Source organism: Epinephelus moara, chromosome 8 (assembly GCF_006386435.1).
Source record: "Epinephelus moara isolate mb chromosome 8, YSFRI_EMoa_1.0, whole genome shotgun sequence".
NCBI classification, from domain to species: domain Eukaryota; kingdom Metazoa; phylum Chordata; class Actinopteri; order Perciformes; family Serranidae; genus Epinephelus; species Epinephelus moara.
In genome coordinates this window covers 32,528,028-32,550,160 of record NC_065513.1, presented here as the reverse complement: position 1 = coordinate 32,550,160, position 22,133 = coordinate 32,528,028, and the positions used below count along the sequence as shown (strand labels likewise).

Sequence of the window (22,133 nt, the reverse complement as noted above, 5' to 3'; positions counted from 1 at the left end):
GGCCAGTGGTTCTTAAATGGTGTGCTGTGATGCAAATCCAGGTGTGCTGGAACATTTTGTGATAACCACACATTATTATTACAATATTCAACTGGGCCAATACGAAAAGTTATGAATGAATGTGAGTTAAATGTCTGCTACATCAGAAATTACTTGGCGAAAGCATTTCGATATCCCGCTTATTGTTTAAACTCTTTTTCTACTGATGTAAAAACCACCTCAGGGCAAATGTGAAAACTTTTTTGTGCAGTTCAGGAAGTTTTATCGAATTTTGCCGCTTCCATGCAGCTTTTTTAATGCAATACTTCAAAATCCACATAAAATACTTTCATGGAAACATGATGGAGACTGATAGTGGTTTTAAATGGTTTTAAATGATGTAGTTTATAATGTGATTTATAGTAAAAGGCACTCAAGACAAAAAAAATATGCTGCGAAACTTACTTTACTGGAATGTAAATATATTTTCAACAAGCAACAAGACTTACCTACAGTATGTACATTAAAGCACTGTTAGTCAACAAATTAATTAAAATAGTAATTCTAAGAAACACACATGTATTTTAAGACATTACTGGCAGCAGTAGTGGTTAAAGCTGATTAGGAACAATGACCAGGTTTTACAAAATCTGTGCCTAAAGGTGCACCTTCAGGATCCAACATGGACCTCAGCTAGAAGTACCGGAGTTTTATTTTAAGTACTGAGTAGTAAAATGCCACTGTGTGAGATCAGCTGACTGAGAGACTGGCCTGTTTTATTGGTGCTCTTTTAGGAACTCTTTCATATAGGTGGCCAGGGTCTCAGTGTCCTCCAGTGTTACAGCGTTGTACAGAGAGGCACGAATTCCTCCAACTGACCTGCAGGGGGAGACAGAACGTCATGTCTGAGGTCTACACACAGAAAGGTAAAGTTAACATCTAACATATGTCGAACTTAATCTAACCTTACATATGAAAAAAAGACATCAGTAATGTCTTCAGTAACCTACAAAATCTAGCAATAAAGACAGTACAGGAGGCATGTGTCTGACTAACCTGTGTCCTTTCAGAGATATCATTCCACGTTCGACCGCACCGGCCAGAAATTCTTTTTCCAAGGCTTCGTCTCCTTCTTTCTTCCCCACACGAAACGGTACGTTCATGCGGCTGCGACAATTCACATCTACAGGACACCTAGACAGGTGGACACAGCGTTAAGTAGTTAGAAGTTTAATTTTTCACTTCATTAGTTACATTTATTTATTTAACCCTTATTTAACTAGGAAGTGGCATTGAGATTGAAAATCTCTTTTACAAAAGAGACCTGACCAAGGTAGCAGCCAATCAGAGCACATTTAAAATGCAACAAATACAACATGTAATACATAAATCCACAATAAAACAACTATTCAATTATTCATAGTGGCCTCTCAAGAAAAACAAGAACATGTCTCTTTCACCACAATCCCCTCAGGGGGATTAATAAAGTATATAAATTAAAAATTCTTTATGATGCCCTTAAATTCATCAATGGATTTAAGTGTTTCTAATTTTAGATCTTTTTGGAGATTGTTCCATGTCTAAGGTGCAGAGAAGGCAAATGCCGTTTTCCCCGGATCTGTTAAAACCTGGGTTACATTCAAAAGCAACCACCTGGAGGAGCTTAGCTGGTAATTACCAGAGCCGACACACAGAGCGGAGCAGAGGTAGGTCGGAAGTTTGACCAATATTGCTTTATAGATAAAAATAAACCAGTGCTGTTGTCCGCGAGTGGTCAGTGATGTCCAACCCACTATGCAGTGATGAGAAAGTGACTTTGCATTTGTAATAAAACATAGAGATGCATTATATACTGAATCAAGGCTACATAAAATGAAGGAGGTTGCATGCATGTACATGTCATGTAAATGTCATCAGCCAGTGAATACCTGTGGGGTAGACATCGAGGTGGTGCCAAGTTTTAAGTATCTAGGTGTACAACTGGATAATAAGTTGGACTGCTCCCTAAACACAGACGCTCACAGACACTGAAGATGTTCGAGGCCATCATGAACAACCCAGATCATCCACTGCACAACACCTTGATGGACCAAAAAGACTGTGGTGGACGGCTCCTCTCTCTTCGATGCAGGACAGAGAGATACAGAAGATCCTATATACCAACAGCCATCAGGCTTTATAATTCTTTGACATATAATAGATGAGCTGACAGATAATTGAATTTCCCCTTGGGGATGAATAAAGTTATTCTCAATCTTATTCTTATTATTAATCACAGAGAGAAAAGTAGCTTCCATTCATTGTATACTAAATGACCTCAAGTTTGGTCAAGTAGCCAAACTAAAAAAGTGGTACAACAAAGTGGTATGCATTACATAAGTTGTAGTGACATTCCCTCTGAATATCAAAAAAGCCACTAATGAGCTGTAGGCACATAATTAATCTAGCTATAATCTAGATATAATCTATTTTAAAACTTAAAATACACTCAGTTACATGGTACAAAAACGATGTGCTCTCATGCTTAATGCAGCTCTCTGCTCAACTAAACTGCACATGACGTAAATTAAAAAATAAAGGGAGCGTCCTTATCAAATTTCAACATACATGCATTTTAGTTCTTTTACATTTTTATACAATATTTATGTTTTATACAATATCTGGATATGAATTTTCTATTACATTAAAATTAAGTTAAATCCCACTCTTGCAGGTATTTTCTTAGGATTGTTTTATTTTCCCTTTAGTTATCAGGTCTCAATAGTAATGGTTGCCAGGTTACCACTGGCAACCATTGAGAAATCATGGCCCAGTTCTCGGCCTTTGGTTGCCATCTATTGCCCAGCACAGCAACCAACAAAACATGCAACCCACAATAAATACATTTTTAACAATTGTTGCATGAGTGATATTTAAATATTGACGTTACAGTCAGAATCAGACAATGTCACACGTAACAACTCTTGTGTTGGTAAGTTTATTCAAGTGTGCACAGGCATCTGTTTTAGAGACGCTGGTGGAGGAGATGAAGTTGTTTGGGTGTGGTGTGATAATCACAAACCAATGTGCAAATTGATTTCACAAACAAAGAACCAGATGAACCTGAACTAAAAATAAACAGGGAGGTGAAGCATCGCAGCGTCTTTGAGCTGAATGGAAAGTGATACTGTAAAGCATTTATACAACACACCTCATTAAGTGACACATAAAGGTCATATAGTTTGTATAACTGCATAGTATCTTAATTACTCAAAATATAAAGGTGACTAAAAATGGCAAACATATTTTCAATTTCGACCTGGTTCCAGCCTCACAACCACTTTTGATATTTAGCGTTGAGCCCTGATTATGTTACGAGAGAGAGCTCTTATTTTGAAGGCAACTTGCCGGGGGCCAAAATACACAGCAAAAAAACCAAGACAATGTCAGCACTTTGAAGTATTGTGATACTCACTCATAGAAGCCATTAGAGCCGTTGATGATGTCATAGATCATGGAGGACTTCTGCTTGTTGAGCCTCGCCATGGCAACGCTGCCGCCGTTGTTCTTGATCCACTCCAGAACCAGACCCATGATGTAGATACTGAACCCACAAAATTAAATAATGAATGATGTTTTACATAATTGTAAACTGCTTTTTAATATCCGTGAAAGGAATCGTTCAATATTTTGGCAAATTCACTTGTTTGCTTTCTTGCAGAGAGTTAGACGAGAAAATCAAATCATTTCTGTATGTTACGTATAAAGCAGTAGCCGGTTAGCTTAGCTTAGCTTAGCATACAGTAAAGTCTGGAAGCAGCTAGCCTGGGTCTGTCCAAAGGTAACTCTCACTGTTTGAAATGCTACCCCATGTGTTTCCTCCATCTAAAAATCAAAATATAAAAACAAGTTGTGGTTTTACAGGGTGCTGCTCTGAAATCTTGTCCTCTCTGAAGTTGCCAGGCAACCACTGGAGACTCCAGGAAGTAACAAGTCACAGCCAAGAAACAGTTTGGCACACGAACCCAAAGAAAACAACATCATTGACATATGATGTGTTAATTAGTGAGCTTTAGATGTGCCGCTGATTTTTTAGCTTTGGACTGAGCCAGTAGCTGTTTCCAGTCGTTATGCTAAGCTAAGCTAACCAGCTGCTGGTTGCATCTTCATATTTAAAAGACAAACATGAGAGTGGCATCAATATTCTCATCCAACTCTCTGTAAGAAAACAAATGAGCACATTTCCCGTAATGCTGAAATATGCCTTTAAACTTGTGTGGTGAAAAAAGCAGCCAGTAATTTCAGGAGACACAGAAATGAGTAAAAAGTTCAGCTTGGTTTTTCTAAAAATGTGACACATGTACATTTTACAAATGCATTTTTCTCAGCTGACAGTACTATACAGATAATTCTCAATCTGTAGGAAACATGGAAGGTTCTAATGACAAAAGCAGAGGTGAGTCTGTACCTGAAACACGGCGGCGTGTTGTAAAGTGAGTTATTTTCAGCCTGCACCTTGTAGTCCAGGACAATGGGACACTCTTTGAGCGCGTGGCCTATCAAGTCCTCTCGCACGATGACCACAGTGACCCCGGCACAGCCCACGTTCTTCTGAGCTCCGGCATAAATCAGCCCGAACTACAGAATGCAAGAAATATGACTTTATTAATCCATGCCATTGACTTGTGGCACAAAAACTGCTTAATTTGTATCTAAGTCAAATATGGGTGCTTACATGGGTGCTACTCCCTTATCACTTAGGGATAATAAATGTTTTCCTGACTTGTGATATGAATAATATGGAAATCTGGGGGACAAGGAGCACAAAAGCAAAAGGGGTTAAACATTTTATTCAGTATCATTCTTGTCCTCACCTTCGATACATCCACAGGTCGAGACAGGAAGTTGGAGGACATGTCGCTAACGAGGACCACCCCGTTTGTTTCAGGTGTGAAGTTATACTCCACGCCGTGGACCGTCTCGTTGCAGCAGTAGTACACGTAGGAGGCTGAGGGGTTCAGGGTCCAGCTGCTGGGGTCGGGGATTTCTGAAGGGAGCAAAGACAGAACATTGTTAAACAAGAGCTACATGGTTAAACCGGTTTCTTTGGTGATTTGTAAAGCCTTCTTTCGGAGGTATTTTGTCTCCAGTGGCCAGAGTGACACAAAGAGTGGCAATGTTCTAACAAATAATTTCCCTGATGCTTACATGAAGTTTAAACTTAGACTAGTCGACTAGTCTAAATGTAAGAGATCACTCAGAAAACAGTCAAAGTGAGCACAATCAAAAAAGTATTGTGTATATTTTAAGAGCCATTTGAAATCGTTAAACACATATTTCGATAACAAAATTCTATTTCAAATGTTGCTGAGATGTGTGGCACTTTGCACCGTGCATTATCCTAAAAAACATGACAACAAGTCAATAAATACAAGCTAAGAAATAAGATTTGCAGTGTATTTAACTTCCTAACTCATCTCCATTTTAAAAACACACACTCACAGGTTAAGTCTCTCATGCATGAGTATGCACGCAAATCAACACACACGTTGAGGCTTCTCAGGATCTTCCATGTGCCCAAAAGCACGTCTCTTTCAGCCTGGAGAGAAGACATTCAGCCAGTGCGAGTGTGTGTAAGGCTCAGACCTACTTTCCACGTTGAATGTCTGCTGACAGCTCAATGGTTCCATCTATTGAGTCTGAGAGCGCATGTGTGTGTTTGTTCTTGGCTTTGTGTGTGAAAAGAAAGAGCGAGGCAGCTGATGATGATCAGAGCCGCTGCTGAGTCTCACATCCCGATCCAACCTGCTCCAGTTTTCCTCCAAACTAAGTTTAACCAACTAGTATTTCTGGTAACAAGTAGCGAGGGATAGCAACATTTAATGGACTGACTGCAACCACCCCTAGCAAACACCAGATGTGCCTGTTGACTTTCTGTCTGAAGAGCTACATGTTCAGACAAAAATGCAGGTTGAAAAGACTGAAGAAACGAGCCATTCAGAGCACAGAAGGCTCAATATATTTTGATTTTGTATCATGTTTCTTTTAATCCATATTGTTAATGAAAGTAATTTACATTTAATTCCAAAAACACTGTAAAACTGCCTCCAGACATTAGAATAAACAAGAACCCCACTGAAAACCCCAAATGAGACGCAACCATGTGGAAAAGGCTGCTCGCATACCAGAGTTTTTTATTGGTTGTCTGCTCTATTGTTTATTACCTAACAGCCTGGGCACACGGCCAGGTTCTGCACAGGGATTGTCCTCATATAGCAGGAGCGTCAATAACCAACTCATAAGAGCTGAAACTATTTTTTGATGTGGTGATTAAAATTTAATTTTAAAAACGAAAGAAGAAATTAGGAACTTGCTAAACCTCCATTTTGGGACTAAACCTTGTCACTGGTACATGCTTTCTACTTAAAAGTTTTTGTTTGTGGCAGTTGTGGCAAAAGAAAATTATTATTAGTCTGCCTCTACGCTCACACAACATGCACACACACTTACTGGTGTAACTGTCCAGCTTTGGGTGGACAATGTTGACTTTGCCGTACTTCGCCGCCTCTTGTGCTGCTTTTGCCGACCACGTGCCGGTCACCAGGTAATCTGCGCACCTGTCCTCTTTAAGACCAATCAGGTTGAGGGGGACAGCGCTGAACTGTCCAGTCCCACCGCCCTGCAGGAACATCACCTTGTAGTTGTCTGGGATGTTTCTGTGAAGACAAAAGTTTTCTGTGTTAAAACAGTGTAGAGACGTTACACTGATCCTACCTTCAACAGACACAGTATATCCGTATCTGACACACTGGTGTGGATGAAATGTCACAATTAAAACAGCTGCATCTTCGTTTCTCTATAGTTTATCTTTATGGTGCATTCAATGTAAATGGTAAAATAACTGTTAGAATAAACCAGGGGTTGGCAACCTGCAGCTCTGGAGCCACATGCGGCTCTTTAGCCCCTCTCCCGTGGCTTCCCAAGGCTTTGACCAAAAATTAGGCCACATGAAAATAATTCACAGCCACATTTTAATTTTCAAATGTCATTGTTGTAGGCCAAACACATGGTTTCGTAAGTTACAAACTTCTTGAAAGTTTGCAAAGACTGGAGCATGTTTCAACTCCTCCTGATGAATCTGACGTTAGTAACTGTGGTGAAACACGCCTACTTCGCAAGCAAACACAAGCCAACCCCACCCTGAACCATTCTGGCACTCATCAGCAGTCTGAGACATAAACAATGTCAGCAAAGAGGGGCAGGACTTGGAGGAAGAGTAAAGGGAATGTGCAGATGATAATTGATGTGGCAATAGTATCATCTCCATCATTCTACTTGTCTATAAGTCATAATTCACTCAGACATTCTTCTGTATGTCTGGGTGTGCAGGTTTTTTTTGTCCCTGCTATATGGTGATGATCAAATAAAAAGACGTCGCCCCAGAAGTCCTGGGTGGAATGGTGCCATCTGTTTTCATGATGTGTATATTGTGAGAAAATATTTGACACCCTTGTTTGGAAGTGTTACGATGGTGCAGGACAACAGTATGGAGGAAGGACAGCGGAGTGAAGCAGGAGGATAAAACAGTTGTAGTCATATGAAACAACAAAAGCAGCACTTACAACAACTCTCGCAGGAGACCCTCTGTCTTGTTGAGGATTTTGCCGAAGTCTCCTGATCGGTGACTCATCTCTGGTTTGAACAGAATCACAAACATTTGAATTTAATCTCACCGTCACTGGCATTTACTCACCTTTCAGCATTTCAGTTATATCTGATTAACACATTTAATGCTGACGCACATCTGTAGGACAGATTCCAGTGAGGAAGCAGCGTTCAGCTGTGATGGCTGATAACAGTGTTGATGTGCTGCCTTGATTAGATCAATGAAGTTATCATGAATCTGACACCGTTTTACAGGGTGTCAGAAATATGTTGAGTAAATATCTTCCAAGGTCACTGTCTTTTTATGAAACATTCCTCCTCTGTGGTTGAACAGGAAACAAAGAGGAACTTCTATACTAAAAATGTTGGGGCATACCTATTTGATTTGGTAAATTCAGACAGCTGAAGCGTCATATTAGCTGCAGATAAACTTTGGATCAACAATGGTGCACACAGCGAGGACTGTGTGGACGTTGTCCCTGATCACTTCCATTAAAAGCACATTATGAAGGGATCTCTTAATGTCCAGTATTCATGAAAAGAAGGAATGATTATTACTAATGATATACTTGAGTTAATGAGTTAAGATCTTTCGTAACATGTATATGTACTGATCATGTCTGGAATAAAGTAGTTTCGTCTCATTATAACTTAAAAACTTAACTCATCAGTAGTTCTACTCACCAAGAACGCTAATACCGAGGCCGCTGTAGCTGAGGAGCTCCTTCTGTGCTTGTAGCAGCACCTGCAATATAAAGCACCGCTTATAAGTATTTCTCCACAACTTAAAAAGGCAGTTCACCCTAAAATCAATTATACATATTTTCCCTTTTACTTGTAGTGTTGTTTATCAGTCTAGATTGTTTTGGTGTGAGCTGCCAAGTGTTGGAGATATCAGCTGTAGAGATGTGTGCCCTCTCTCTAATATAATGGAACTAGATGGCACTCGGCTTGTGGTGCTCAAAGAGCTAAAAAAATACATTAAAAAATAAACAGCAATGGCTACGTTTACATGATGGCTTCTCTTTCAGAATGAAATAAATCTGAATGAAATCATTCAGAATTAAAGTTTTTCCAGGTAGTTTACATGGGAAATATTCATTCCGAATGAGGGTTTACACGGGAGATCAGTTTAATCGCCTTTATTTGGGTCTGCGCAAGGTTTGGGGCAGGGAAGGTTTCTGATTGGATAGGGGGCGGGGTGGATGTTACGCGTTTATGTTTATCGGAAGAAAACACTGTAGTCCTCGCTCCGGATAACAAGATGCTTGACGCCGCCGTTCTTAGTGCCTTTTTTGGCCGCGTTTTGCTCATATTCTTGAAGCAGTAGTATGACAACAACCTTGTTCTTCTAATGCTTCATCTGTTGAGGAGGACAACCTTGTTCTTCTAATGCTTCATCTGTTGAGGAGGAGAAGGGAGGTAAAAGAGCGTGCTGTGGTGAATGGAAACCGGTGAGTGCAACGAGTCCGACTGCTTTATCTCAGCCCGTTGCTATGCAGCCCGTTGCTATGCAGCCCGTTGCTATGTGCGCTATATACGTCAACGCACCAGAAGGGCAAGGAAACGAGCATGCGCAGAAAGACCGGAATGAACTTAAAGAGGAATGAGTGTATACATGCACACAAAATTCTTTCATTCAGAATGACAAACGGAATAAACCACCCCCTTTAATCGGATTTAATTTTCAATTGGAACGACCGTTTACATGACCACTTTTAATCGGAATGGCCTTTCATTCCGATTAAAAGTGGAATTAAACTGTCCATGTAAACGTACTGAATGTCTCTTTCCAGAAATCATGACCTGGTAACTGAAGATAATCCATGTACCCACTGAGGTCGGCCGATCAGCTGCGGCTTGTGGTCCCAAAAAGCCGTTTGAAAACGAGAGGTGACCAAGCCTTCTCGGTAGCTGCCCCTACGCTATGGAATGACCTGCCTGCCCATGTCAAAATGGCCCTCACTGTAGAATCTTTTAAGTCCCGCCTCAAGACCCACTTGTTTTCCTTTGCATTTGATTCTGGTTGACAAGTAGACCAACCTGTCTGTGTGTCTTTTTATCCCTTGAGCTTGCTGTACAGTCTGTATCGCTTCTGTATCTATGACCTGTATATTTCGTATGTGAATTTCTGTATAGTCCTATGTGGATATCTTGTATATTCTTATTATTATGTATATTCTTATGTGGATTTCTGTATATTTCTGTATATGCTTATGTGTATTTTTGTGCAGCACTTTGGTAACTTCGTGTTTTTGAAATGTGCTACATAAATAAAATGGACTGGACTGGATTGGTGCGCAGTTTCATGTAGGAACTATTTTCTTGCTACCGAACTACACCCACCAACCGTATCACCATGCAGAAGGAGGCAGACATGGCTCACCTAGCACCACTGAGCTAGCTAACGTTACAGCTCAGCCGAGGAGGACACCATTAATGCTTACATCTGCACCTTGACGAGCACAAGCCTCTTGTCCATGAGTAGATGCACGCTTCCTTCTTTGCAGTGATAGTTGGTGGGTGTAGCTCGGTGGAGAGAAAATAGTTTCTACTTAAAACAGCTCACAACAAGGTCTGTGGATTATCTTGAGTAACCAGGTCATGATTTCTGGAAAGAGACATTACTGCTGCTAATGTCTTTGCAGGACTGTTTCAAGACACTCTGGGGGCCCTAGGCAAGAGGCACCTTGGAGCCCCCCCCCCCCAGATACCAGTGAAAGTATCATGGTTCTGAGTAGTATCACGATACCACAGCAAAAATGAGGAAGATGTGCTGTTTGTCATTTATAAAAAGATAAATCACTTTTCTATAATACATCAATGATATTTCAATGGAATAAATTATTTATTGACTTATTCATACTTCAAAAACAGCATCAATAAGTGATTAACATAGGGGGGGATCAAAATAAAATAAAAATCAACCAGCCACCCTCCTCCCCTGACAAGTAAAGAACAGTCCCTCCATAAATAAAGAACAGTCCCTAAAGTGCGGTGAGGTTTGTGGACCGTTACCTGCCACAAAGACCTAATGTGAACGGCTCGTTTCTCCTCTGACACATCACACCTGTGTGCCGCCACGGCTCGGCTGTTCAGGTATTTCTGGGCAGTCATGAAATCAACAAACAGGAAATTATTGGACCTGAAGCCGGACTTCCCCGTCGCCAGTAAGCCTTATTTTGCGGCGTATTTGACAGGGATACGGCCTCTGTGACCTCCGTTCAACCCACAACTGGCAGGATTCGCCTTTCGTTTCTGCTGCTGGTTGAAATCTGTACTTTCATAGCGTGCAGAATGATTTGTTTTGCTTGCGCAAGAGGGTGAGTGTCCATGCGCCATTCACTTTGAACTTATCCCACAGTAGTGGTACCGTGAGGTACCGTAGTACTACGGTACTCCAACAATGCTAGCACGGGTGGCAACCAATCATGCGGGACATGGTCTCAGTTTGCGTGACGCGTGAAAAGAGACAGAAATGCTGTGCAGTCCCGCACAGTGCGGGACGTCTGGTCACCCTACTTAGCCACTCGCAAGCAGCAGCTAGTAGGGGGGCCCATTAGGGGGGATTCCAACGTGTTGTCGTTGTTGCAGTGTCTATAGGGGATCCATCATATTGTCATTGATATGGACCAATGTCAGCCGTCTCTGGGGGGCCCCTTCCAGCTCGGGGCCCTAGGCAATTGCCTAGTTTGCCTGTCCGGTTGCGACGGCCCTGTGTCTTTGAGCACCACAAGCCAAGTGCAATCTAGTTCCATTATATTTAAGAGAAGGCAGACATCTCTACAGCTGATATCTCCAACACTCTGCAATATACACCAAAACTATCTAGACTGATAAACAGCAACAGGTAAGAAGAAAAATGAGTATTTTTGATTTGGGGGTGAACTGTCTCACTGTATCAGACATGATGATGATCTGTAAAATTACATTAGATAAAAGTCAAGTCCAAAACTCAGAGGCAAACTAAAGGAGATGAAGTGTTTGGTCTTTGTCAGTAACCAAAGTGGTGTAATGGCACATTAGGTCTGACAGCCTGGCACAGTATGGGCCATCAGACATTTTAATGTCACTGTAAATTAGTGCTTAGTGCTTTATCCAAATAAAGGCAATTCAGATTGTTATTTGATGTGTTAAAAGATTTGAGATGTCCATTGTGCATTGCTGTACATTTTTCTAATTTTTTGTTTGTTTCAGTGCTCTGTTGTTGTTTTTTAATGGTACTTTGATTACCAAAGAGTCTCAGCAGTTTATGTCCTCAAAAACTATGCTTAATGGAAAGGACCAAACATACGTGACTTCACAGACCTGAATATAGCTGAGTTTAGTAGAAGCCTACCAAACTCAAATACACACTGAGACTGTGTAAATGTTTGTTTTCCCCTAAAACATGTTTGATAAGTGCTTTGATTTATTTCTCTGACACGTTAGGATGTTTTTGTGCCATCTAGAGGTTTGGTCTGCTGCTGCCAGGGCGGCACAAAGGAGCAGGTTTCCACATGAATGAACGAGGCTGATGCAACTCAACACTCAGTTTTCAGCCGGAGCGGAAACAAACAAGCGGCAAAGCGACAGCAGCCACAATCATTATGTCACATAACTGCCTGCGCGTCTCTGACATTAGCAGAGCTCAACACTGCCGACTGATTTACAGTCAGTGTGTTAATGCAGAGTGTCAAATGTTGCATTAAATAACACAGTCAGCTCGTCTGTTACAGCTTGTTCTCGCATTATTATCGTTACACAAGCAAAGTGATGCAGATCTGAGGGTCTGGACTCACGGATTGGGGCAGTTTAGCAGGTCCGGCTCCAAAGTTGATGGTTTGTTTCTGCTCCATGGTGTCAGAGAGATTTCCTGGATTTTTGATACGGCGGTGTGGATGGTTGTCCCCTCTCAGACGCGGCTGTGCTTCTGCTCTCCTCCTGTGCTCGGCGGCGTGGATGCCAATTATCTGGCAGAGTGTGAAATGTTGCGTTCAAGTGCGCCTCGTAAACTCGTTTTGTCGGCTCACAAGATGGACTTCACAAGTCATTTTTGGCTTCTAACCTCTCCTGCTCAATATTTTCACTTTTAATTTTTCTCCGGTATTTTTTTATACATGTATGTGCAAATAAATAAACTTAACTACATTACAAGAAAAAAAAACTTTAATCATAGATAAGTTAGACATGGTGCACATATTCTGAGATACTGTGACATAGGAGTAGTTTTTTTTTTACAGAAATGTAAATAAGAAAACAAACAGAACTGAAACAAATCTTAAGCCTAATTTATATTTTTCATTTTTTGTTATTAAAAACACATCAGCAATGACAGATTAGGGGAGCTACAGTGACAACACACTACAGACCAGTGATACGCAACAAGCGGCCCCTGGGCCAAATCTGGCCGGCCACAGTCCTACTGAGAATTTTTTCATACTGTTAATGTAAAGTAAGATGCCAGGGTGCATAAAAAGCATAAAAAAATAGAACTTGTTAATCAAAACAGTTCCAGGAGAGGATCCCTTGGACCCCAGACAGGGGTTAGCCATGACTTCAGGCTAAGTGCCAAATGTCCTCAAATCCTAGAGGCATCCCTGTACACCTGGCCTGTGAGCGAATTTGCAAATCTTAGGGCTGTTTCATAGTCGACGCACGCAACGCGAGCACGCAACACGAGCACGCAATGCAAGCGATGCAAGCAACGCGCTTCCTTTCATAGTCAACACATTGAACGCAAGCGACACTTGAAATGCAATACATCGCTCGTGCAATAGGGGGTAGCAGAGTCACCGGTACATTCCGGCTATCTAGTACTGCTGTAGCTAGCTAGTACTGCTATTTCATTAGAGTGCAGGGTACTAGAACTGTCATATAAATGGGGGTGTGCCCATACGAGTTCGCAAAGTTTTTCCTCCTCGCCCGCCATATTTCATCTGCTTCTTCTTCTGTGAATAACAAAAAGTGGTTAATTTCAAGTATGTCGCTTGCATTATCACCCCCGCTCAGAACGCATGGTATTACACACGTCGCTGCATCGTGTATCAAAAAAACGGACAACACATTTTGAGACATAAGTACGCATCATGGCAGCCAGTGTGTCTCGATGCGTCCCAATGTGTTCGCGTCTGCATGTCTTTGCGTTGACTATAAAACGGCCCTTAGGATGGCGAAGGAATCGCCCGCCTTACTCTGCCTATGACCGGCTTACCCTAACCTTAATCACTCCCACTGCTACTACCTAAACCTAACCAATCCAACCAGTAAAAACAACAAATACTAGCCAGACATAGGGAGAGAAGGGCAGGTCATTCCTTCACCATTTTAGGATTTGCAAATTTGCAGTGTGTGTGGGGCTTTTGCAACTGCCCCTGGTCACCTGTCATTTTGCAAAAATGGACCCCAGGCAAAGCAACATGAGCATCCCTGCTATAGACAGGATCATCCGATTTACTGGCCAAGTATGTTAGAGTTTGGGCCTCTATCAAACAATGGCTAAAAGACAGACACCAATAGGTCACAAAAGAGGCCAAATAAACCACATGCTACACAGGTCAGAACATCTGCACTAACCTGTTGGGGAGTCACAGGGCTTAAACTGCTGTCAGGCTGATAAGTCTGTCTTATGATAGTAGTCAGGTGATCATAGAGAGCCTAAATAGAAACAGTATTCTTTTTTTCTAGCTGCAGTCATTCCTAATGTTCATATTGGCCATTAAAAGATCACTTTCCAGTGACAGTGATGGGGGACAAAATCAAGCTATTCCAAAGTTCATCAGCAAATTTAGAGTATATGAGTCTACAGTGTTGAGCTGCAATGGAAAATCACAATAATTTTGAAATATACCTCCATGATTTATCTAATTCACAGTGTTCAAGCCCTTTAATTGCTTCAGATAAACTTTGGATTACACTCTTGCCTAAAATGAGACCTGTGGATTTTGTCCGATAAAGGGTTAATCACCAGCATAATCATGGGTAATTATTACAGCAGGAAAAACCTGTTTCATTGTTCATGTTGGCACCTGACTGCTGTTTCAACAAACACTGTGAACCTGTCCTTTAACCCTGTTCTACCCAGGTGATAATCAAGGCTGGTGCCGGGGCTGTGGCGTTGTGATTTATTCCTGCATGTGCACTCTGTGGAAATCTTTTTTTTTTCGGCATCACCTGAAGGCAGCACAAGCACCCCCAAACTCCTCGTCAGCCTTTCTATTGGCTGGTGTCACATGTGTGTCCGGTAGACGGCTGTCATTGGTGGATTTCGATTTAGATGTGGACTGATTGGCTCCAATGTCACGCCACAAAAATGTGAGCGGGCGCCAGACACGCACGAGTCAGACAGACAGAGGTTTAACTATTACCGAACAGCTTTTCATTATAAAGCGTTAAGATCACAGTAAATGTGGTGTCATGAAAGAGTGTTTAATAAACTGCAACCCCCAAGAAAAACTATTTTAAATATGTGCATGTTGTTCACAGTCTCCCATTGTTGAAATGAAAACAAGATTCCTCCTACAAGTAATTTAGGAAATATACTGCAGCAATAACTGACTGTTCTTTCACAATGTCACTAATAAATCAGTGGGTCCTGCAGGAATTTGGACATTTCAAAATCAGTGCTGCTGTGAAGATACAGGTTGTGTCTTTAGGTTCGGGGGAGAGAAGGGATCTCTGGGTAATCACAGAGGCTCTGAGAGGAGCAGGAAAATACCATGTGTTTGAGGGAACTAAACAAAACTACAATAAGTGAAACCACACTATTGACATCATTTATTTTTTTCATTTATTTTTTTTGAAAAAGTTCATTTCACGTATATTCTAGTGTACAAGTGAAACACTGCATCCTATTGCACACATTACCATCATGTACAAGTGATAATAATCTTTCCAAGGTGAAGAAAATATAAAACAAAAGTGATACGAATAAAAAATAAGCATATACATATACCTACACCAACGTATACACTTAAACACACATATACCTGTGTGCATGCAGACATACATTACACACATGGCTGCAAATACACACACTCCCACACTCAATAAGTCTATCAACTGTCAGGAAAGACCATTCTGTAAGTTTTCAGACGAGATTTAAAGATGTGAACAGAGTCAGCTGATGTGATGCTCGGTGGGAGGTTGTTCCAAAGACATGGAGCAAGAACTGAAAAGGCTCCATCACCCTTTGTCTTTAACCTGGACTCTGGACACTCAGACACGAAGCATGTTTTAGGGCTTTAGAGGAAAAGGAACTGTATCCAGCTGTTGTGCATGTTTCTCTCAACATGCACAAGCAGACAGTCAAACACAACCGAATTCAGAAAAAAATTGCATGGAACAGTAAAAAGTGGTCGTGTATGCATGCTATTCCTCTTTTTACAAGCCGTCTGTTCACACAGGATGCTGCTGCTGCTACAGATGTTAAATTGAGTTAAACCTCAATAGTATCCTGTTTCTAGAGGGGCATGCATGTGTAACCACGCTGTACAAAGATGAAGCTCCACTGATGTGTCCCAGAACAAACCTCAGTCCAGAAAAACCTGTTGATAGTCAAACAAAATGCTGGACACACTGAGAGAGGAACATGACATGATACAAGAAACAGGTGACGATACGTTGACCTTTGAAATCGTTAACAGAACAAGGGTGATGCTGATTTACCAAAAGATAGAAAAATTGATTTAAATACGTTTTTTAGTTTCTTCATTTGATGTGACTGCATCACTGGAGCTAAACAAATACAGGCTTGCCTTTGGTATTCCTTCCCAATATCCAATTCAATCTTTAGGCCAACCGATTTCACAGTTTCAGTTGGTATTGTAGCTAAATCTAATATTATAATTCTGTACAATTTGATTTGTATAAATAGCTACATCAAACTGTATGTCATATGTAATGTATGCATACAAATATGAGGTTTAAATATAAATATGTCTAATACACAAACGCTGATCATGTCATACTGCTGAGTTAGGGTACTGGCACTTTTCCGGTCCAGTTCAGGCACTGCTGACATCCAGTAAACTGATTGCATGAGTTCAGCTAAATTAGAAATGTGTGACTAAGACAGTTGTGGTTCAGAGGCTTGTGAGGGTCACGAGAGGCTCCTGATTGGTTTGTCCTTTTAAAGAGGTCACATGACAGAGAGTGCTCTCACTGTGTGTCACTTACTGGTGTTCTTACTTTCTATATTGAGCCTGCATTGTGCCAGATTGGTGTGTATGTATGTGTGTGTGTGTACATGCACATGCACACTGCTGCTCTCATCTCCAGAACAAACCATAAATAAACAATGAGCGCACAGTGTCCGAATGCCCAGCGTGGCCTTTAGGACCCAGATGAAAGAAAGTGCATCTCTGCTTCTCCTTTGGGTGCCTGACGATCCATCTCTCCCGCGTCCTCTGCGTCCATGTTTCCCACCCTGACTCTCCCCCTCGTGCGCCACAGAAACACAGCGGGGAAGGCGTGCTTGAAGGCCTTCCTGAAGTTGTTGCCCATGAAGGCGTAAACGAAAGGGTTGACGGAGGAGTTGGAGTAAGACATGCAGTGACCCCAAATCTTCAGCTGAAAAAGATGAAGCGGACTTAGATGAAAGGGATCGATCATCGGAGTCAGAGTTTTTGAAGCGAGAGCATCGGTTTCTGTCACCACAGTCCTGTCATACACTATCAGTGCACAGATGCTACCTAGCTACAGCATCAAACACTATGGAGAGTAAATCACCTTGTATAGAATGTAACTGCGGAAGCCAAAAGCTTGCAGGAGGATGCAGACCTGGATGGGGCCCCAGCAGATGAGGAATAGGGCCACCATTACTACCACCATCCTGGAGACTCGCGCCCGCACTGATGCTGCTCGCTCTGCTTGAGCCTGAAGCTGGAATTAAGGAGCTTTAAATACATTCTGTTCTCTGTGGATTTAATAATAGTAAAATAAAACAGCAACTCCATGATTCCTCTTACCTGGTAGCTGCTGTCGATGGGATTCACACTGGACTGCCCCATGCGCTTGAGCATGAAGGCGTAACAGGCGGTGATAGTGAGCAGAGGCAGCAGGTAGACGGCCAGGAAGCTGTAGATGATGAAGGCTCTCTGGAGGCAGGCCGAGGGGAAGACCTCGCTGCAGTACGTCTGAGGGCCGAACCAGTATCCTGCCTCCAGGCGCTGGTACACAGCTACAGGGATCGACAGAAGTAAGGAGCCTGGAGAGGACAGAGGACATGAGTGTGTGACTCGGAGCATGATGTTCATAATGAGTTTATTGCCACTAAATGCTGGCTACAAAACAAAAAACAGAGCATGTGGACAGCAACTGGAAAATCATCACTGTAGGCCACACAGGTTCAGGGCGCGCAACATCATCCACTTTCACCAAGCAGTCCCACACAAGCTCTTCTTCACTTTCCCTCATGCATACTATGCTTAGCAATTTTGTGAGTTACCACTTTCACTACTTTTCACGAGACTTGTGAAGACTTGGGTCTTGTTGAAACTGTTCCTTACGCTGTTGCCATGAACCTTTATGCCTTTATACGTCCCTAGTCCTCAGCCATATGTTGTTGTGTTTTTGTCATGGTGGCTGTTGTGACGACCCTCCTCCCATACTCTAGATGGCTCTCTTGCTGGTTCTTGTCTGCTGTGTTGCAGGAGCTGAGAGGACGGTCTATGGCTGACTGAGCCACACCTGGGCCCGGTGTGTGCTCCAGTATAAATAGTCGTCAGTCTTGATCTCTGTTGGCCTGCGGACAGCTCTGGCTTTTCTCTTTTGTTTCCCACACACACACACACACACACCCGCTGCCACATACCCAGTACCCACACATGCACCTCATCACTGATTTCTGACGATACACGTTGTATTGTTTGATTAAACTTGTGTTTTTGCAAATAAATTATCATTTTTGTCAGCCAGCTTGTTTGTTTCCCGTTGTCATAGCTTTTGAGCAGGGCTGTGACACTGTTCTATCGCATTTCCACATTAAACTGCAGAGTTGTCCACCAAAATTAATAACTTTATGCACTAGCATTGATGACAGAACTTTAATTCCTGCGACACTCACAAGGTGCCACCAGTTGTCAAGCAACCACAAGCTTTCTACTACAAGTCGTTTTTCCTCACCTGATAGACGCTTGTCATGGTGCCGCAGTTTGACACAGTAGCCGAGTAGTGTATTAAATGTAAGCTATTGACTGTGAGAGTGCTGAAATGGGCTGTGGATGATTAAAATATGATGCATTCAGGACCTGCACGAGGTGATTCTGAGGACCGCCATTGGCCCATGGGATGCACTTTGAGCAACTATGCATTAAGGAGATATTAAACTTAAACAAGAATAAGTAAAAAGGAAAGTTTCTGTGATTGGCAGGTATCTCAGCCTATCACACTGAGCTATGGTGGCTCCTGCTTGCATGTACAAGCTACATCCATGCTCTATTCTGTTGCCAAGACTTGAATTAAATGACGCCAGACAATCGACAAGGTGGTGACAAGGACTAAACCTAAATTCAAAGCTTCAATATGTTTTTTACGTCTTTCTCTTTCTGTACAGTTTCTATTTTAACTGCAACAAAGGCCAAAAAAGCCAGTGTTTTCTAAAGCTCTCATTGCAGAAGGGCTTATGAACACAGAAGCCATCGAAAAAACACAAAAACGCGAATGGCCCTGTCTAAAGCCAGTGTTTGGTTTGTCCATTCTGGAATACTGTAGAAACACTGTAGAATCCATAGATACAGACTTGGTCCCTGTATAGATATAAACAGCTCATTGTAAGGTAACAAAAACACAACAGTTCTTATTTTCAGCAGATTATACACTAAAGAAAATATCCTTATTATATTATATTCCATTCCTGCTAATATGTCCCCCTAAATCCTACACACTGGACCTTTAATGCAGTGACTAACTAATATCAAAGTGAGGGGGTTTGAAAGGTAAACAGAGGCTTGTGCGTGTGTGTGTGTGTGTGTGTGTGTGTGTGTGTGTGTGTGTGTGTGATACCTATCCAGATAGACACAGAGACGGCCAGAGCCATGCGTGGAGTGCGGTGTCGCAGTGACTGCAGAGGATATACGGTCACGTAGCAGCGGTCCACACTCATGGCTGACAGAGTGATACATGTTGCCTGAGCAGTTACCTGAAACATGAGGAAGACAAGGAAGCTTGGACTCTGTTTGACACCTCATACTTTTAATTTTCATTTTCACTTTTGTCTTCTCTGGTACATTTTCAAGTTATTGGGGTTTTTTTGCACTATTTGAGAAGCTGTACATATAAAACTGTTTATTCTGTGTGTTTATGTGTGTATCTCACTTGTTGAAGGTAGTTCACCAGTCGGCACATAAACTCTCCAAAGATCCAGCTGGGCAGTGGGTACAGTGTGGCAGTGAAGGGCACGCAGCAGACCAGAAACAAGATGTCAGTCGTCGCCAGGTTTACTGGAAGAGAGCAAAGAAGTGATTCCTCAACACAGAAATGTAATTCAAGACATGTTGAGGCGAGATGCATTCAAAGTGTCCAAAACACCATAAATGACATCATTAATACCAACAGCACATCTAGATGCTTTTTCCTTTTAGAATTTCCCAACTAACCTGTGTTGACACTTTCAGCGTGGTCCATCCATTCATAATTTTAAAGGTTTTAATCCTAAATGCAGTTTTATTTTTATACTAGTTACAAGCCACTGTTACTGACATTTACCAACATTATTGGATTACCTGGTGAAATAAAGTAAACTATTTAAGAGGACAGGAGCAACTAGAGCCGCAGTGTTGATGATTTTAATGAGTATTGATAAAGGTTGTGTAAAACTTAATACAACTTTTTACCTAAAGCAATATTAAGCTCCATGCGTAAAAACTGACTCAGATCTGTAGTAAGAAGTAGGTTCGTTAAAATATACTCCAACTACTGCAAGTAGTCCTAAGGTTTCTACCATCTTTTTCCCCGTTAATGTTTTTTAGGGGGGGAGTTTTTCCTTATCCGCTGTGAGGGTCCAAACGACAGAGGGATGTCGTATGCTGTAAAGCCCGCTGAGGCAAACTGTGATTTGTGATATTGGCTTTTATAAATACAGTTGAACTGAATTGAATCGAATTACTGTATTATATTTTTAAAGGGGATGTATGTGATGATGGTAATGTTACATGACAGAACTGTTAAATTAAGAACACGTCGAGGCTAAAAGGCCACCAAGTGCATTAAAGTTTAGTGTGTACATGCAGATTTGTCCATTCTGAGCTACTGTAGAAACACCATGGAAAAGGGCCAGGTAACAAAAACACAACAACTCTTATTTGCAGGTGATTATACACTAATGAAAACAAAGTTATTAATATCATATTCCATTCCTGTCGATAGATGCCCTTAAATCCTACACACTGGATATTTAACAAATACTCAAAAAAGTACATGTACACAAAAACAACAGTAATAATAATACATGTAATTTGTTGCTCCGAACCCTTTGTCCTCATTTTGTTTGTGTCAAGGACACACATGCATGTGGGTGACATGATACACAGTCCTACCAATGGTGTCACACTGTTCCTTTTATCAACATGTGGCCGTAAGCTGCCAAAGATAAGCTGCAATGTGCCAGCAAAGGCAGGGAAGAGAAGGACTGCTGCAGGTAAACATGGATGTAAACAATTAGGGATTCAAAATATTTAAAAATCAGTTTTGCAAATGTGTCATGAAGAAGAAAATGCACTCAACACATTTATTTAAAAAAATACAAATAATGTGTTTTGGTGGCTCACACTGGATGCAGACATAACTGTTGCTTGTTGACAAGAAAACTCCACATGGCAGCTTTAAACTGATTTATTCTGTCCTGCAGAAAGAGTCCTCTCATCTGTTCTGTAATGTAATGTAAGCAACTTATAAACAATGTAAGGCCTATATTAATAGGCATCAGTATGATTACACATTACACAGGCCAAAGACTCCCGAGGCAAAAGATAGACATGTTACCACTAACATCATCACAGAGATTCTATGTTGTAGCCACCAGCATAGAGGATACCAAACAGCTGGTCTTACTGCACTTCAGAAACGTTACCTATGTAAAAGTTGGTGACAGTCTTCATCTGCTGGTGCTTGGTGACCACATGGATGACCAGCGAGTTCCCGACGAGGCCGACCAGCATGATGAGGCTGAAGAAAGTGGGGACCAGCCAGGCGTCGACCAGCACCGGTGGCCCTTGGTCCTCCAAAGCTGCGGACACGTTGCACACAGACCCACAGTCTGGACTGTGATTGGCTGTAGGTTCCTGTACCATCTTCACAAATCAGAGCCAAAAATATTTTATGGTCCATGAGGAACATATTTAAAATGGTAGTATGTCAGCTAATGTTTCTGCAGTGTATGTCTCTCTAACAACATTTAAATGTGACACAAAAAATGACAACATCTAAGTAAATAAGCTTTTTTCTGTATAATACGCATTTCTTACCTGTGCTGTATCTGTTTGCTCCAGCAGTGTTCCTCTCTCTGCTCTGTAAAGCAAGCTTTAGTCCTGTGT

General features: G+C 41.6%; 2 protein-coding genes across 2 annotated transcripts; both read right to left on the bottom strand.

Annotated features, from left to right (window-relative positions):
* Positions 1-356: 356 nt before the first annotated feature.
* psat1 (phosphoserine aminotransferase 1) lies at positions 357-12,576 on the bottom strand. The gene is made up of 9 exons (XM_050052155.1): positions 12,405-12,576; positions 8,308-8,368; positions 7,581-7,650; positions 6,469-6,674; positions 4,833-5,005; positions 4,427-4,596; positions 3,434-3,562; positions 1,036-1,173; positions 357-858 (listed from the first exon to the last, which is right to left on the bottom strand). The coding sequence occupies exons 1-9, from the start codon at positions 12,459-12,461 to the stop codon at positions 756-758; spliced, it is 1,107 nt and encodes a 368-aa protein (XP_049908112.1). The 5' UTR covers positions 12,462-12,576; the 3' UTR covers positions 357-755.
* Positions 12,577-16,818: 4,242 nt separating this feature from the next.
* On the bottom strand, positions 16,819-21,890 carry kiss1rb (KISS1 receptor b). Its single transcript, XM_050051009.1, has 6 exons — positions 21,671-21,890; positions 19,918-20,042; positions 19,606-19,741; positions 17,571-17,809; positions 17,332-17,484; positions 16,819-17,172 (listed from the first exon to the last, which is right to left on the bottom strand). The coding sequence occupies exons 1-6, from the start codon at positions 21,888-21,890 to the stop codon at positions 16,936-16,938; spliced, it is 1,110 nt and encodes a 369-aa protein (XP_049906966.1). The 3' UTR covers positions 16,819-16,935.
* Between the last annotated feature and the right edge of the window lie 243 nt (positions 21,891-22,133).

Excerpts from the sequence above, each read along its gene's own strand:
- kiss1rb (XM_050051009.1), bottom strand. The coding sequence starts at position 21,890 with ATGGTACAGGAACCTACAGCCAATCACAGTCCAGACTGTGGGTCTGTG. Across the intron at positions 20,043-21,670 it reads TGTCACCAACTTTTACATAG|TAAACCTGGCGACGACTGAC; the intron begins GTAACGTTTCTG and ends GCTCTCTTCCAG. Across the intron at positions 19,742-19,917 it reads TGGTGAACTACCTTCAACAA|GTAACTGCTCAGGCAACATG; the intron begins GTGAGATACACA and ends CTCATGTTTCAG.
- psat1 (XM_050052155.1), bottom strand. The coding sequence starts at position 12,461 with ATGGAGCAGAAACAAACCATCAACTTTGGAGCCGGACCTGCTAAACTG. Across the intron at positions 4,597-4,832 it reads GACCTGTGGATGTATCGAAG|TTCGGGCTGATTTATGCCGG; the intron begins GTGAGGACAAGA and ends TGCATTCTGTAG. Across the intron at positions 859-1,035 it reads ATATCTCTGAAAGGACACAG|GTCAGTTGGAGGAATTCGTG; the intron begins GTTAGTCAGACA and ends CTCCCCCTGCAG.